The sequence below is a fragment of the Rhamphochromis longiceps genome, linkage group LG7, assembly GCF_057381845.1.
Source record: "Rhamphochromis longiceps isolate RC_006_pf linkage group LG7, R_longiceps_female_GT1.1, whole genome shotgun sequence".
Taxonomy (NCBI): domain Eukaryota; kingdom Metazoa; phylum Chordata; class Actinopteri; order Cichliformes; family Cichlidae; genus Rhamphochromis; species Rhamphochromis longiceps.
Genome location: NC_140563.1, coordinates 40,634,308 through 40,652,289, shown reverse-complemented (window position 1 = coordinate 40,652,289; position 17,982 = coordinate 40,634,308). Strand labels below are relative to the sequence as shown.

Genomic DNA, 17,982 nt, shown 5'->3' with positions numbered 1-17,982 from the left:
CAAACATACGCTGAAATTTTGACGTCACATTTCTAACCTTTCTTCACTGTGCATTTTATGTTAATGACTAGCATCACAAATACAAATAGCAAAAAGCTATTTGTTGACAATCAGAGATAATTAATAATTTACACATGCATTTAATTCCAGAAAATGCAACATTTTTGGCTAAGGAGTTTTCAGCAACCCTTTATCGCTTTAACTAGAAAACAAAGGAAAAGGTTCACCAGGTACAAGTCTGATGCAAACAAGGAATGACAGGAACTCTAGAGACCTTAAAAAATAACAACTCACACAAAGTCAGACATAACCTGCACTTCCTGATCCTATTGAAGAAATATTGCACATACCAATGTTATATGTGTCATAAATTTCAAACGGATACAGAGAGTGCATACGTTTTGAAAATATGCCTATTTTTTCATGAATTTAATTGCATTTACTAGATTTTTGTGAGAGAAATAGTTTTGTTTGGGTTTCTTGTTTATGCAAAAAAAGTAGGTAAGTGTTTTGACTAATACTTATCAAAAAGATAACTGTGTTAGAAAATAGAATAAATTAATTTATTTGACATCAGTAAGGACAAATATTAGTCAAAATTTGTCAGAATCCTCATTCATTTAAGAAACACTAGGACCTTTATGCTTTTGAAACTTTATATTGCTAAAGTGTTTAAAACCTGAACTTGTGAGCTTGACTAAAACAAAAGAATCTTAAGTATAAACTATAGGCAACTGACAATATGTGAAAAAATAGGTTACATATAGTACTAAATTTAGGAGCAAGATTATAAAGAACTACAGCAAAAGCTTCCAGTTTTCTCAGAGACTATCTGCCACTCTCTAGTGGCCAATTAATGAAACCACTAGAATATTCTTAAGTAAACTGTTCACGTTTTATAAAACTCTGCATGCACCCAGACTCTGCCTTTGATGTGTGGTTCACTTGCCAATCATTTCTCACAGCATTGCTTTACAGCAAAAAGGGCCTTAGCTCAAATCTGCCAGAGTTTTCATGGTGTTAGAGGAGACTGTCATTTGGCTTGTCAAACTTCAAACACATGCAGTGAAAAAGTGAAAAAAGTAAAGAATAAAAAAAATAGCTATTAACTTTCGATGATGTTAAAAGTAAGACAACCCTTTAACATCTGAAGGGAAATGTGTAGATTCTTTATTGACACAAATTTTGTGGACTGATGGCTGACTTGATCTTTATTTAAATCTCATCAACAGTTTGAAATAATACAATATGAGAAGCTAAATGTTCTTTTCAGCATCTCCAACTATTACCAAATGTCTCCATCAGGTGGCAGTGTTGAGCCAGAACAGAACACCTGACGTTTTTAAGCGCAAAGCAGTGGACTGAGAAGACTGCATACAGAACAGTCTTGTTATTTGGAGACTATGTAGATGCACGGAGCTCCCACAGCCACTAGGGGGGCCCCACGCTGCAATCTCAGCCACAACATACAGCACTCTTTATATTTTTCTTGCAAGGAGCCAGACCTTTCAGAAAGTCTTGAGTAATAGCTCTCCAGGCTTTCTGAAGGTCTTTCAAAGGTTTTCTTTGGATAATGTCTGATTTTTCACTCATTTTCAGTCCAACCAATTTACCTGACCATCAAATTGTTGTCCGTATATTCGTGGAGATCAGGACAGAGGTACAACAATGAGTGTCTGCATCATGCAAACTCTGCTTTCATCTAAAAAACAAAAAACAAACCTGCATCTTCCATGTATGCGTGCACATTATTTGCTACACGTCTTTCTTTCTTACCTATCAAATTATAATGAAATTAGGGGTTAAACTTAAAAAAAGAAAAGAAAACTAGTAACACCCAGACTCATTAATATTAATTTTATTTTGCAGTCTTTTAACGACATTAAACATTTTCATGTATTCAGCTGAGAATCGTGGAAATATTAACGTGAACATGGAGGCAAAATAGAATAGAAAACATATGCATAAATATATGTCTTTTTTAATTTTATTTCTATTTCCACTTGAATAAAAAATATATATTTTCTCTCCAAAACAAATGCAACTTCATAAAAAAACATTTCCAGATTTTGTGTGTACTCGTGTCTTAATTTGAAATCTTACCAGTGAAGACATGCTGATATTCCTGTATTTGAATTAAAGATATTTTTGACCCTAAATCCATAAATCCACGCAAAACCGAGCGGAAGTTTGGCTTTCCTGACAGGAAGTTGTCAGCAGTGTTATTGTTGCTAGTGGGGACTGTTGTGTTGTGAAAATGGCGACATCTCGTCGTTCCTCTCAGCAGCAGCAGCCGCCAAACTCCCTCCTGTCCTCCCCGCCCCGTTGCTCCTCTCACCCTGTCACCCCGTCCAGCTCTCTGCTAGCATCCATTGATGATGCCAGCTCCCTTCCCCACGGAGCCGCGATGGAGAACACCGGTGACGGTGAGGTAACACCAGCCTCTCCCACCACAACCTCCCCTGCTTTGGCCCTCACTACCAGTAGCAGCAGCAGCACCACCAGCAGCAGCAGCAGCAGCAGCACCACCACTAGCAGCAGTGCTAGCTCCCCGACCACCACCGAAGGTAGCGGCACCAGTCCCGGTTCTACGCCCGACTCGAGCAGCGGGAACCCGGGAAGCAGCGGTGCAAACGGTTCTTTCAGGGAGTTGTTTGAAGCCTGCAGAAATGGTGATGTTTCCAGGGTGAAGAAACTCGTGGATGCGGTGAATGTGAGCGCCAAAGACATGGCTGGACGCAAATCGACACCCCTGCATTTTGCTGCAGGTAAAGACAACGAAAACCACTTTTTTTCCTTTTAATTGAATCAGGCTTCTTTACAGGCTGTCTAGCTGTAAGGTGCGTTTAAGGTGTGGGAGTGACCAGGGAGAAAGTAATATTAAAATCCACGAGTGAGAAGCAAGCACATGCTTTAGCAGTAGATTACTCATCAAGTTTTTAAGGAGCAAAGATCTGACATACACTTCTAAAGAAGAAACAAAACACTCAGCTAATGTCCGAAACATTAAAATTAAATATCTAATATTTAATTTTTAGTCAAAACCACTTTTCAGCCTCATTAAACCATAAAACCAGCTCATGATCCATTAATTTGCTGCGCTCCTTAAATTAACGATCAATTTAGTCTGTAAAATTGGATTGCATTCCAGTATAATGTAACCGTGTTCACCATAACTTACCGCGGAGTACGTTTTGCTTAATGTAGAGCTGCCTCCGACTCCTTGTACTTTCCTACAGAGAAAACAGAGAAACATCTTCCTGTGTTACTGCGTTGTTACACTACACCCAGTCACACCCAAAATGCCATTAATAATTGATTTCCAAAGGAGAAGCAAATTTTACGTGCCAAATGTGTGGAGAGAGGACACAAATTAAATAATGAGCGCATTAAATAACATCGTGGTTGAGTAATGGTGCGGTGTGTGTGTGTGTGTGTGGCATTTGTAGATAGAGGCATATGGTAATTTGCATTTTTAATATGTTAAATGTTTGCAAGCTGGCTTAAAAAGGGCATGTGACATTTAAATGGAAAACAGAAACAAATAATTGAAGAAACTAGAGTGATTTTATATCTAAAGACTCAGAAAGGTGCATGTACATTATTTACATGTTCCAGTAAAACAGAAAATATAAGGTTTAAGTGGTTGAGCAGATGTAATATAATCCACTGGTTGTCCAGCTGTGTTGGACGTTTGAATCTTCAAACTTACCTTTTGTGCAGTGCATGTGTGGAAATCATTTATATATGCATTGACATTAAAGTCTGCAGCAGGTAAACAGTCATCACTGTGACAGAACATCGACCTTAGTTTAGCTTCATTTAATGAACGCCTCTGTCACAATGGACTGTTCGTTTTTCCTTGAGGAAGAAGAGCATGAATGCTTTTTCTAAAAATGCTTTTGGCAGGCCAGAAACAAAAAAGAAAAACATGCACAGCTGTTTTACATCACAAGCCTTTCTAATCCTCAGTAGCCTGAGCCAAATTAACAGATTCTCTTGAGTTACAAAGTGAGTTTGAGACAAAACTGGAATGTAAATAGGAAAAAAAAACATAATTAAATGACTTATTTATTGTAGATGAACATGAAAAATTTACGTGATTAAACAGTAAAACTAAGTCCAGACCTGCCAGACAAGGCTGTTGCAGTAACTTGTTTTTAGTGCTCTGGCTTCATAGTTGATCTTCTGCTTTTATTTTCAGCACTCGTCTCCCTTTCTGCCTCTCTTTTAGGTTTTGGGCGGAAAGATGTGGTGGACCATCTGCTTCAGACGGGTGCTAATGTGCATGCACGAGATGACGGAGGTCTCATCCCGCTGCACAACGCCTGCTCATTTGGTCACTCTGAGGTGAGGCTTCATACCATGTTAATGTACTCATCAGAAGACTTCTGTCATGTTTGCATTCAGGAGGGTTTACCTTGTAGTGACGTAAGTAGATGCTTCCTAGATGAGTTTTAAACACCACACTCTCTTCTTCACCTCACAAGAGAAGTGTAGAAGAGAGGACTGCCAGGGTGGAGTGGGTGGAGATGAGTGTCAGGGGTGATTTGTGACAGAACGATGGCAGCAAGAGTGAAAGGGAGGGTTTACAAGATGGTGGTGAGTGCTGCTATGATGTGTGGTTTGTAGATTGCAGCACTGAGGGAAAGACAGAAGCATTTCTTGAGGCAGAGATGAAGATGCTAAGATTTTACTGACCGAAATTGATCATACAGGATGTCAAGGCACTCTTTTGTACAACAAATTATGAAATGGATTTTAATTGAAAAATTATTGTACAAGTAGAACATCCATCTATCTTCTTCCGCTGGAGGCTATCCCAGCTGTCTTAGGTTAAGCGGCAGTGTACACCCTGGACGGGTCAGAGAGTCAAGTTCTGCTTGGTTCAGCAGTGCTCTCCCCTCGATGCTCTCCACAACCAGAAATCCACCTGGTTCTTCATCCATCTAAACTTCATAGATAGGTCAGCTGACATATAATAGGTAGGTATTGGTTAATTGGCTGAGTCACGCCCAAGTAAATACCGGACTAGATCATTACTGATGAGGAGGAGGGGGGGTGACACAACCCCCATATGTCTGAAAATAACACATGCATGAAATGCATAAGGAGGATGCTATAAATATACACACAGGTTAAAAAAAAAGGGGGGGGGGGGTCTTTAATGGTAAAAGCACATTTGTTAACAGATCCTTATTTATGTCTCTAAAATGTAAAATATCTAAAATTTAGACTTAAATTGTAGACTTAAGATGAGATGTCTAAATCGTTACTTCTTTGGCTAAAATAATAAGATTAATTAAATAAACATTACTCATGTGAGAGTAATTTAACTGGTAAAAAAAGAAAAAAGGTGTAGTTCATAAAAACTCACTGATAGAAGAATCCTCATTCATACCTCTGGGGTGCAGACTCTTAAAACGGAATATCCAAGATGCTTCTCTTTTTTTCCGGATAAAATTTATATTGCCACCTCTTTTTTTCTGTTTCCTGTCTTGTATTTAAGCAATTTTTACAATGTTTTACTATGACCCTGATGAAGGCCACAAGCCGAAACGCGTAGGTCAATTATTAAAGTTGTTCAACTTCCCTCAAGTGTTGCTGGAGTTCCTGCTTTGTGAATTCTTTTATCCTCTCCATGCACCTTGGAAGCAAGTGAAGTTGTGCCAGAAAATTTTTTTTTGCTGCGATTTATCTTCATCCATCTAGCCATGCCTGACATTCATTCAAGTTTTTAATCCAACTTTAACTGGATTTATATCGAGTCACACACAAAGTTTTTTATATGTCGCCAAAGAAGAAGTTAAAACGAGCTCCTAATGAAGGTTCCAGCTATACAGATTACACTGAGCATATCTGGAAAATGACTCTCATTCCCCCATTCTTATTCTGCTCATGAGTGAGCATGCAGATGTTTTGGATTATCTCTGACAGATGTGCTAATCCTTTTTGTCTTCCTGGCTTTTTACTACAGTAATCAATCCAGCATTCACGGTTTCAAATGTTAGAGAGCTTTTTGGAGCTTTGTTGGAGAGCACAGAAAATTGGAGCAGTAATGCAAATGTATTATCACAGCAGTGGTTAACATTTTGATGACAGATACTTGGAAACTAAAATTGATCACTCACACACAGCTAAAACATTGAAAGTGGACAACTGCCTTGTTTTTTTTTTAAATCAATTTATCTGTGTCTGGATTATGGCGGGGCGATATGGCCCAAAATATTTATCATGATATATATTTGAAAATTTGCGATAATGATATAACTGACGGTATAACTGACGCAAGACAAAACTCCACAACTTTATTAGTGCAAAAAAACCAAACAAAAAACAAACCCCATCAATGTATTTTCACTTAAACAAGCAGCTGTTTTTTTTATGTGCATTAAAGCTAATTCCTTGCTGACAGTTTAACCAAAAGGCATTTCCAGTGGAAATTGGCCGACATGTCCTCAGCATAACCATGTATAATATTCACAAAACTTAAAAAGAGGTTATACACACACAATGCGGTAATATTATGTTGAAGCACAGCACGTATCACTCCGCGAGGCTCCTGCCTACAATAGCCATAATTCTCCGACAATCCATCAAGTGGTGCAGCTTTGTACTAAAACATTTTTTGACAGATTTTCGAGCGCCGTGTACGACATAAACTCGGATCGAGGTCAGCACAACCAGAATTCATACATAAGGCACACGGGATTATAAGGGGCACTGTCGATTGTTCAGAAAATCAAAGGAATGATTTTAAGTGTGCCGTATTTTCCGAAAAACAGTAATAACGACGGCCCGCTAGCATGCGCTACCAGAAATTGTGCTTTGTTGTGTATCTGACAGATAAAAGCCAAAACCAGTTCCACAGCACTGAAGTTGGAGCATTTTTACAAATCAATTCTGGTTCATTTGTTTCATTCAACAATCCGCTTTCGCCCTCCTCATTCTCTGTCGCCGCCATGCTTTTTCCGCCATGTGCGTATGAAAACAAAGGCACTGCGCATGCGCGTTTTGCCCATATTCTACTGGTATTACCGTGAACGGTATGATTATGGCTCAGCCCTAGTCTGGATCATGATGGCAGTCCAGACTTTCCTCTCTCAGCTGGGAAAGGGAGAGAGTGGACGCTGAGGTGTTCCCAAGTTGCCTCACGGGAATTGTCTCTTCACTGTGTCCTGCTTCTGTCCTGGGGTCTCCTCCCAGTTGGACATGGCCAAAACACCCCACCTAGGAGGTATCCCAGGTAGTATGCCTGAACAACCTTGACTAGTTGTTTTCAGTGTGAAAGAGTCATAGCTCCAGAATGACTAAGCTCCGACTAAGCAACTTTCTGTAAGGGAGAGCCTAGACACCCTTGGGAAGCTGATTTCCATGGCTTGTATCTGCAGTCTTATTCTTTCGGTCATATCCACTGCTTGTAACCATAGGTGAGGATAGGGACGTGAATTAACTAGTAAATCAGCAGTTCCACTTCCACGCTCACCTCTCTCATTACCACAGCTGACCGTTACAGCATCTGAATGACCTCAGAGTTCACTCTGTCAGTCTCCCACTCCCTTCTTGCTTTGCTTGCCTTTGGATTGAGTGGTGGTCAGAGGTGGAGGCCTTGGCATTCCTATCTTTTATTGTTTTTTTAAAGTGTAGCAATTATAAAAAAAGATTGATGTAGCCTCTGTGACATCACCTACTGATTTATGAAATCTTTCGAAACGTAATTATCTGGCTGTTTAAAAAATCAGAGAGAGAGAGGGTTAATGATAGCTGCGGCTAGATTGCAGATTAGCAACATGCAAACATGCTTACTTCTGCTAAAAAATGTGGATATGTAGAACTAGAATCTGAGCGATTACTTTAGGCCATTAGAGGAGCTGCAGTCTTGGACCATCTATTTGTCTTCATTGTTCAGCATTCTGGGTGAGGTTTTCCAGGCATGTCCCCGGGGCAGACCCAGGACAGGCTGGAGAGATTATATCTCTCGGCTGGCCTGGGAACGCCTTGGTATTCCCCCGGATAAGCTGGAGGAGGTGGCTGGGGAGAGGGAGGTCTGGGCCTCTTTGCTTAGGCTGCTGCCCCCGCGACCCGGCCTCGGATAAAACGGATGAAGATGGATGGATGGATGTTCAGCATTCTGCTTTGCACTGCTTGTCAGCAGTGCAAAGGTAAAGTGTTCTGTGGCCATTATGCTCGTACGACAAAAGTGTGAACACATTCTCTCAATCTCTTTCAGTCCCACCTCTGTTGACACATCACATCCACTGCTGCAAGCCGCGCTTTGGTGACGTTTCGGTCAGTCGTGCGCTCCTCGATTTTTGTAACCTTGCGTGTTTTGCTGTTGCTGCAAAAGTGCTGTACAGCCAGATTAGGTGTGGTTGTGCGATGTTGTCACCAATACAACATTAATTTTAAGAGTATGTTGTTAGATTTTCACATTTGTTTTGCAGGAAAAAAACAACTCAAACTTCAAAGCAAAGCAGTTTGTAGTTTGACTTTTTATTTTCAAACTGTTGCTCTGTCTGTGTCACACATGCAATTATTACATGTTATAAAGTTAAAAAAAAAAAAGAACGATCTGAACACCCATATGCCACAACCTTTTTATCGTAGGTGGTGTCCTTGCTGCTGTGTCAGGGGGCTGACCCAAACGCTCGAGACAACTGGAACTACACTCCGCTGCACGAAGCCGCCATCAAGGGCAAGATAGACGTCTGCATAGGTGAGCACACAAAACACACATGGTAAAAATGCCAGGCCATGACCTGTACAAAGGGGTTTGCATTAATGACTCTCACTCAAAAAGTATGCATTGCACAGCAACCATCAGTACATTCAAAAATGTGTTTAGTGGCATTTGAAGGTCTCGGTATTGCTATTTTTCTTGTGTCTGTTGGCCCAGTAAGATTGAATTAACCGGTCGTGTGAACAGAAGCAAAACAGAAAACAGTCAGTGCTCGAACTGGTTGCCATAATAGTATTCTAGTTTGCTGCATTGCTCCTTTGGGTGCAGTAAAAGCCAATGTTTATTTTTTACAGTCATTTAAATATATTTTCTCATCTTCGTTGATAATGCTTTGGGAAATTTTTTTTCCTAAAAATTAAAGTTTGAATTGAAGAGGTGTGTTTGTGCAGCAGCTCACAAGCTGGAGTTTGAAATGTGTAATCATTATATAGACATTATATTAGAAACTTTAACGACCCCAGCCCATGCTCTATACTGCTATGCTTTTATTTCCCAGTTAGCTTAAAGCAGCAACTAATCTGTAAACTGTGTTACTGCCTATTGTTAGTCCCCCACCCACCCCACCCCACACAGGGGACAAAAGGAGCATTGATTTTTTTTCGTCTTACTTGTGAGTTCACATTCCTGTTGAGATGGTGCAAAGCGATACTAAAGTGTTTGATCCCTTCAGTCCACAACGACCTCTGTTTGGCCGTCTCTGTCATCACGACTCGTTGTCTGCCTGTCAGCAGCAGAAAGGAAAGTACCTTTCAAGACGGTCTATACCGGGCTGACCGATAACAGCGACTTGCTGAGCAAAAATAGAGTCTGAGTAGGCTGCGCGATGGTTTTGAAGAAAACAACATTGCATTTATTTATTGATTCATTGATTTTTAGTTCCCTGCCCTTTTGTTGTGGGTAGGCAGAGTCTTAACTATGGTGAAACTTGCAGGTTCTAGCCTCACGGGTGCTTGTAATCATTTATTATGGATGCTCTCGCAGCATATCTGCACCGGGAGAAACAATGACTGCATGAACACTCAGTGACACCTCGCCTGGAGTGCTGAGAGCAACAAGGAGGAAAAGTTGTGCCAGTCTTTTTTCTTTTTTTCATAGTTTCTGCAGGATGCCAGGGCTCTGAGAGACTGCATAGCAGCAATGGGCTTTGTGGTGCTGTGATGATCCCTGAGAACCAACTTCACTCTGCTCTCAGAGGTTTTATCGATTTATCAATAATTATGAATGAGACTGAAATTGAGGTAAAAAGGGTTAAATCTGCTGTTGACTTTCTCTTCACTCAGTCATGTTTAGTGTTGGTTTTCAGTCTAAGCAGTGCTTGATTTTAAAACTTTCTGAAAAACTTTAGAAATGAGATGAATTCAGAAATTTCAAGCTGAATCATACCAGGAAATAAAGACTTCACATTTCCAGGTTCAGTTTGGCATCCTGCAGTCGGACTTTTAATGAATTTATGAACGACACACTTTGTGTTTTATTGTTTAATTATATTGACATGACATTTTAAGCACAGCATCAGTTGCAAGTGAAATTCTCTGTGGTAGCTCTTTATAGCAGCTGGCTTTGTTTTACAATGGCTCATTTAAGGTCTTTACAGAGCCGCACTGATGTATTGGCTAATATTTGCTATTTGTTGATGAATTGATATGTGCATTTATAACAGCCAAAAGATTCTTTGTCGGTGTTGCATCTTTGTAACAGCTGGTTTAGGGTTTCTGTAACAGCCAGTTTTGAGTGTCCACAGCACCCGGTTTAGGGTTCCCCAACATCCGTTTCGCTTTAGGGTCTGTACAACAGTTTGTTTAGACTGTTTGATTTAAGGTCCTAAAACAGCTGACAGTACCAGCTGTGTGACCCTCTCTTTTTCAGTGACTGTCTTATAACCTTGACCTCCTCCCACGTTGCTTTCTAGAGATGTGTTTAAGTGCCCGTCTTTACTACACAATCTTTTGTTTGTCCCCGTACTGTACTTAATCAAATTTGACGTTGTTTGCATTCGATCAAATATCGCAGTGAGAGTAGCCGGGGTCTGCAACCTTTAAGACCCAAAGAGCCATTTGGACCCGGTTTCCATGCAAAAGAAAACACTGGGAGCCGCAAATAGTTTTTGACATCTAAAATAAAGATAACACTGTATATATTGTTTTTTACCTTTATGCTTTGTGTGAACAACTAAGGTGTGTTGCTTATGAAATCCATGAAGTGCTACAGAGAAAATTACATTTTATTTATGTAATTAGCACATTTTGAACTCTTAAAGAAATATAACAAAAGGAAAGACACCCAGCTGAACCAAAATGATCCAGCAAACATAAACTGTTGTGAGCCGCCACCCTTATGTCGCCTTTGGGCTTTTGGAGCCTTGACATGACTTTTAAAAAATAATTCGAAAAAAAGCACTATGCTGCTGAAAAATGAAAAATAGATATTTGCAAACTTCTGCCTAAATATGTATTTTACCTGGTTAATGTGTGTGGGGGGGCGTGGTCTGCAGCGCCGCTGCAGGGGAGGAGGACGCACCTGAGCGGCACCCGCAATCACGCCTCGCCGCCTTAACGTCTGTGCCGTCTATGCTGTTGTTGGTATGTGTTGGCTGTGAGCTGAAAAGCTACAGCCGGCTGTATGCGTCAGCAACCGTGTGTGAAAAGTGGTCAATAAAGAGATGCTGAAAAGCGTGTTCACGCAAACATCGTCGGGTCTGCCGTGATATGTTTACAATGGGACTTCTGCTCCTGAACCTCTGCGCACAGCGTCTGCAAATTGGGGCTGTAAAAGTCACTTTCATCTTTACGCAGGACTGTAAGCTGTCGTCTGTGAGGCGTGAGCGGTGTTTGTTTTTAACAAAGTTCACGGTGGAGAACAGCTGCCGACATAATGTGGATCCGAAGATCCATAACTGGCCTACCTGGGGTTGAAAGTCTCGATAAATGCACGGCGTTTCGCCCGGTACACCGGCTTCCGCAAGTGTGACGCTTATTTTGAGCGATGAAAAAATAATAAAATATAATTTTATTTTTATATTTCAAAATTACAATAATCTTCCAATTTAGAATTACAAGTTAAAAAAAAGAACTAACATAAATAAAATACACTGCAGCTAAATACTTCTAATTTATTTTCCCAAACTGCGTGGAGCCGCACTATAAGGACTAAAGAGCCGCAGGTTGCCGACTCCTGCTGTAGTAGATGGAGCTAAACAGAGAATATTTTGTAATATGCTATTCAAGCAAAATGCAAATATGTTTTTTTTTTTTAAGCAATATGTTGTTTGAATTTGATTGAACATGCCATTTGCTCATTTGCAACAGCAACTGAAACTTGCAGCCTAATATGAAAAGTTTGGCACACTTGCTATACCAATAATCACTTCTCAGATTTTATTCTTCAGGGTGAAATGATAGATTTATAAAGTTTGTACAGTCAGAGTTTTCTGACTCTGACATAGTGTATATATACAAGAAGACCTCATGAAGCAAGTAAGCAAGCTTTTAAGACAGCAGTTGGAAAATGTTTACAGGCTAAATCTGTTTAGATCAGGCTTAATGCTATGCAGACTTTTTGGGGATTATTTCAAGGACACAAGCAGCCTTAGTTGTTTGTGTCCTTATACACTGTTATACAGTGCACCGAAAGGCGCTTTAGTAAATATTAGTGCCTTCATTTTGAGAAAACACGGCCTAATAATTGTTTTGAACCAAGAACCTGATAAATATGTTGTTTGCTGCCAGTTCAGAAGGCAAATATTTCCAGGTCACATAATCAAGTGGTGAGGTAATTTAAAAATCTGGCTGCCATCCTCAAAAGCATTTCTTTCTCTTGCCTTTGGCACAAAGGAAAAATGCAATCCGCATTTCCACTCACCATTCTTCTCCTGGATGTGTGTGTCCCTGACTGCACAATTTGCAAAGCTGAATAGATTTTCTGCAAGATTTCATAGTAAGAATTCAAATTAAAATACAGATGATCTGATGTCTGTTAATTTTAAATATATTTTTAAACAGTGCTTTCATAGATCTAATAAAGCTGCAAAGGTAATTTAGATTAAATTTTGTTATCAAAGCGACATAACCTTTGCTTCAAGCGCTTTTTACTCCATGTCTTTGAATAAAAACAATTATGCTCATTTCTAGCTCCACATTCTTGTTCCAAGACTCTAATCAAGTATGTTTTGAACAAGTCACAATTTTGAAATGACCTCTGTGTTCTGTACTTATCAAAGGTCTTCTTCCCCAAAAGTTCTCATTCGTTGCCCCTTGCCTGGCTTCCATAAACAGAACCCAGGGCTTTTATACTTTGGCACTGCATGAGATTACCGTATGAGGAAATATGTCCTGATCTGATGTCAGTTTTGGCACAGGACTTGAAAATATATTGTAAATCAAGAGAGATGCCTGAAGCCTGAGCTTTTAATTTACAGGGATTAGTTTTATATAAGCTTACCAAATGATTATGCACAGAGGTTCCTTTTTGAACTGTTACAAGTCAAGACCAGAACATGTTTTTGGATAAACCCACCAGCCCACCACATGCAGTAAAACTGCATCTATATTGTCAGATGTGGACCAGAAAAGGGACAGAGAAGATTTGGTTTGCAGCCCAAACTGCAAAGTTACAACCAAACCGAGGCATGTAAACAAAAATCACATGGTCTTGCTTTCTTGCTTGTTGGACAGCGTTTTAGTAGCCTGTCATCCTGCCAGGCTAAAGATTTAGCAGCTCTGATTTGACTGTAAATTCAGCTCAGCGTGATGGACGCTGTAAGTAAGAAGTAAGAAATTAATCTCTCATTACTCGACTTGCATATTTTCAGGTTCAAGGTTAAGAGAAAATCACATTGACATGAGGATATTTCAGATCCTGAGGCAGCCATGCTGAAGACGATAGCTTCCAGTGATTCCAATGACAGTTCCGTATGTGGATTATTTTTATTCTTTCCACTACTTCTTTGTTCGCGAGGGGACGCCACGGCGGATGGAGCCGCATGTTTGATTTGGCACAGGTTTTTCTTACGCCTCATGCCCTTCCTGACGGAAATCTCCCAGGGATTTGTGTCTCTTCCCGGTCTCGAAATGGGACTTGTTCATGTGTTAGCTGAATGTGTTAACCACAACACCATGAGTATAAACCACTACAGGGCCATCCACCTCTGGGTGCTGCATTAATGAACCACAATGATCTATTTGATAAAAACAATGTGATTGTATCCATGCATGCATGGAGTTGTGAGGATCCTTATCCATGCATTTTATTTTATGGAATCCATGGAGCCTGATGGGTGGAGACAGCTTTTCTGGTTAAAATGTCTCTTAACCATCCAGCTAAGGCTGATGTCAATTTATTTTTCTATTATTTGAAGGTAATAGAAAATCATTTAGTTTAGGAAATGTCAAAAAAGCGAACGTTGCCGTCACAATTCCACTGAAGTGGCATCTTTAAAGAGACTGTTTTTTACTTTTATCTATTTGAACAATTCTTGTTTTTGAGAAAATAATTGGTATTTTTGTCTAGATAAATGACTTAGAAATTGCAGTTTATTTTTTTTTTTTCTCCTCCCTCTTAATTAATATTTTCAGAACAACAGTCCTCACGTAATTTGGTGCTCCATGCATTTATTCAGATCATATTGTTCAACTTCCCAGTTATCACTGTGTGGCCTGCCGTGACGGAGCAGAAGAAAGACCTCCTTATCTTTACTGTATGATGTGCATTTTGAGCAGATAAAAGCAAAAGATTTTCTTAAAGAAAGGCTTTCACTGTGAAGTGTTTCCAAGAGAACTCTGTGCAACAAAAGGCTGCTGGATTATAGCAAAACTCTGAATCATTAGATTAACTAATATTGACACCAAAATCATTAAACAGGACTGCTTCTTGGCTTTGGGTTAATCATGCATCGTATTTCTTGTTCGTCATCCGACTCCTTGGACCCAAAGGTTTTCAAACAGCTGAATTGGTTTGACCTTTCTGTTTTTGACTCAAGCTGTTTTGAGCCTGCAAACAGCTTTGTAGGGGGCGAGACCTTTAGGGAGGGATGAAGGTGCCACACTTGAAGGGAACGGAGTACACTGGATTTATAGCACAAAATGACAAGAGAATGATTGCAAAATGGCATTACCCTATTATCGTCTTGGAAGCTAAATAGCAAGTGTTTTAAGTAGAACCTCCCACTTGCATTACTTACATTTACACATCTTAAAACCACTTTAGTTGAGACGGGCTGAGAAGGAGATATCTCTGTGCTCATTTTTTGTAAAAGTTGTTTGCTGAATGGTCACAGGTATCGGAGGCATTCGTAACTGTTGCAAATGTAACATTGTCCTGACAACTAATCTAGCATTTAAAAAAAGGATTTGGGTCGTTCAGAGTGGGCTTTTGCAGGTGTTACAGCACAACTACGTCCTCTGGAGACTGAACTCAAAATTAGATGCTGACAGTTGTGAATGAATTACAAGCAGCACAGACCGTATTGCAAGATGCATGAGCATTTCAGGCTGTGAATGTGAGATTGTGTTGCTGTATGGTTGTGCATCAGACTGTCGTTTCTCTCTCTGGCAGAGTATGGGCACATCTTTATACTCTCACTGTTGGATTGGGATTGGCGCAGAGTTAAATCATGTTTTTGTTGAGGGGTGAGTGGGTGAATAAGGTCTGCGTCAGTGCCGGGGCCGAAAGAGAGAGAGAGCACGTGCACGTATGTACCAAGATGCCTGCTTCTCTCCTCTTCTTCTGTGTCGGCTGTAAGCTGGGTGGTTTCAAGTGTACACAAGTGTACAAAGGGCATGTGCGCTGGGAACTGCTCAACACTCACAATAGTGGGAAGTGTTGTGGAAAGGAAGTCAGTAAGAGTATTGACATTAGCACCCTCAAAATGGCTCATTTAAAAAGCGCAAGCAGTTTGTTATTCAGCTCATACCTGTTCGGTAGTCTCATGCCTCTAGCCTCACCTTGCTTTGTTCCTTTCCTTTCCTTTCCCCACATTTCCAGCTCTCTTGTTTTGTTTTGCTCTTCCTCCCCTCTTTTCGTCCTCTACCTCTCCCATCCACTCCAACTCTAAGCCCCCCCCCATCCCATGGTTCCCTCTCCTCGTCTCTCATGTCCCCTCCTCTCTTCGCCTCTCCTCTCTCATCTTGTTCTCCGCTGCATCGCTCAGTCAGTTGGAGAGGCAAGAGTCTCTCCACTCGCACTGCCTGCCCGCCTCGTCGCTGTTGCTGCTGCTGCCTCGATTAGCCGTAGCCTCTCTTCTCTTCCCTTTCATTTCATTTTTTAAACTTATATTCTCAGCTTAATCACAGCCTTCCCTTCCTCATTCTTGGAAGTGTGATGTGTTTTGCGGCCGGTCACGTAGCTGTTAAGTCCGCTGTTTCTCTCTGGCGGTGTGTTGTAGTGTAGCTTTTGCTTGCTTTTGTTGTGGCATGTCTGTTTACATCAGCAGCATGGGTCGCAGGGCAGGGGCAGCCAGGGGCAGCCGAGGGAGCAGCACTAGCAACAGAGGAGGAGCAGCTGGAGAAGGAGGAGAGAAATGTGAAATGGGACTGGCAGGAGCACTGCCAGGAGACACAACCGCGGGAGGTGGAACGGGAGGGATAGCTGAGGATCAAGTGGTAGAGAAAGGAGGAGGTCCAGGACGAGCAGTGTATGGAGAAGGATGTGGTTCAACAGTAGCAGCGGGAGGAGCAGGAGGTGGACTGGGAGGAAGTGTGTGTCGGGGAGTTTGTGTGTCAGTCCAGGAGCTTAGCTACTGTCTCTGTCTGCCCTGTTGTTGTACAGTGTTACTGCAGCATGGAGCCGACCCCAACATCCGCAACACGGACGGCAAGTCCGCCCTGGACCTGGCTGAACCCTCCGCCAAGGCCGTGCTCACAGGTCAGTTTCCTGTCTGTCCTTTAAACGCTGCGTACACTCAGAACAGCAAATATGTGTTTCTTTCTGTCACGGTGTGTGTTCTTGTGCAGGCTGCTTGTGTGTACTGCTCATAGTTTCTTGTGTGCCTTCCCAGCGCTCTTCTACTCCTGTCTTCACGCTAAGTGTGCCCACAACTTTCATTTCCTCTCTCTCCCAAGGTTTCAGGCAGCATCACCTTTTTTCTGCCTTATCTGTCACGCTCTCATTTTACAAGGCTGCGCTGCTCTTGTGTTCAGTGTGGACTGCACACCCATTGGTTACTACATCCCATTTTCTTTGTTTTGCTTCTCTCCAAGGCTGGAGTTTGTGGTTAGCGAGGTCGTGTCTCTGCTGTCTTTTTTGTTCTCTCTTTTTTATTTTCTCCGTTGAGTCTTTTTGGCTGAAGCTGCACTCATCGATCAGTCACTCAATAAACCATTGTTGAATTGTGTTGAATTTTTTTTTTTTGCTCGCTTGCCTTTCTCTCTGTAGTCCTTTATTTTTCCTTCTTTCCTTGCCTTTATTCACAGAATTATATCATGAACAGCAGCAAATTGATAAGAACTTTGCACTGCAGGTCCACATGTATTAGCCGCTGCAACACCCTAATCATCATTTCCTACACGGCTTGATGTGAGATTTAGATTTTTAGACTGAAATCACAAGAAACTAATAGCTAACATTCAAATCGTTTTGACTTTTCCCTTTTTTATGTATTAAATCATTTCCTTACGGTAAGGCAGTAGAAACAGGTTTTGACGTCCTCCAAGCAAAAGAAGGGGGGAAAAAAGCTTGCAGCGCATTAGTGACCAAAAAAAACTTTGCTGTGAAACTCAAGCTAATTATTGGTTCTTTCATTGTTATAAGCTCATAAAAGCAGCAGGACTCATTACACCTATTCAGTGGTAGAGGAACCACTGGGACATAGTTACAGCTTTTTAATGAGGAGCTTTTGAAAAATATATATTTTTAATAAATAGTTAAAACCCCCTTTTTATTATTTTATCTCAATTTTTTTCTTTTTCTTTTTTTTTTTTTACATCTTTCCTTTCATTATCATCACTTGTTGGCATTGCATATGTGTTATTTTGACGATCAGAGCGCTTGTTTCACAGCGATCACTCAGATCGCAAAGGTTGAAAGACTGTGGGTTCGTATGGATCCGAATGTTTTGGTTCGCTGTAGTCTTAAGTAAGTAGACTTTTATATTCTCTTACTTTCGCTCTCTCTGGGTATTGATGTTGACTCTAAATCAGCACCCGCTTCTGTGTTTACGCTGAATTTCATCACCGTGCTGGTCCTCGCTGGTAAATGAGATGAACCTGGAGATACTACAGCGAGGAGCAGTGCGGTGTCAAAACAAGGCG

The 17,982-nt window shown here is 40.9% G+C and overlaps 1 protein-coding gene across 2 annotated transcripts in view; it reads left to right on the top strand.

Moving 5' to 3' along the window:
- Positions 1–2,004: 2,004 nt before the first annotated feature.
- Positions 2,005–17,982, top strand: part of tnksa (tankyrase, TRF1-interacting ankyrin-related ADP-ribose polymerase a) — a 113,600-nt gene continuing 97,622 nt past the window's right edge. Inside the window, exons 1-4 of one of the 2 annotated variants that reach the window (XM_085413651.1) lie at positions 2,006–2,768; positions 4,235–4,350; positions 8,608–8,716; positions 16,502–16,597. In XM_085413651.1, the coding sequence (XP_085269777.1) occupies positions 2,258–2,768; positions 4,235–4,350; positions 8,608–8,716; positions 16,502–16,597 (832 nt within the window). In that variant the 5' untranslated portion in view covers positions 2,006–2,257. Of the gene's footprint in view, positions 2,769–4,234; positions 4,351–8,607; positions 8,717–16,501; positions 16,598–17,982 lie in introns of both variants that reach the window. The other variant, XM_085413652.1, reaches the window with a different exon arrangement.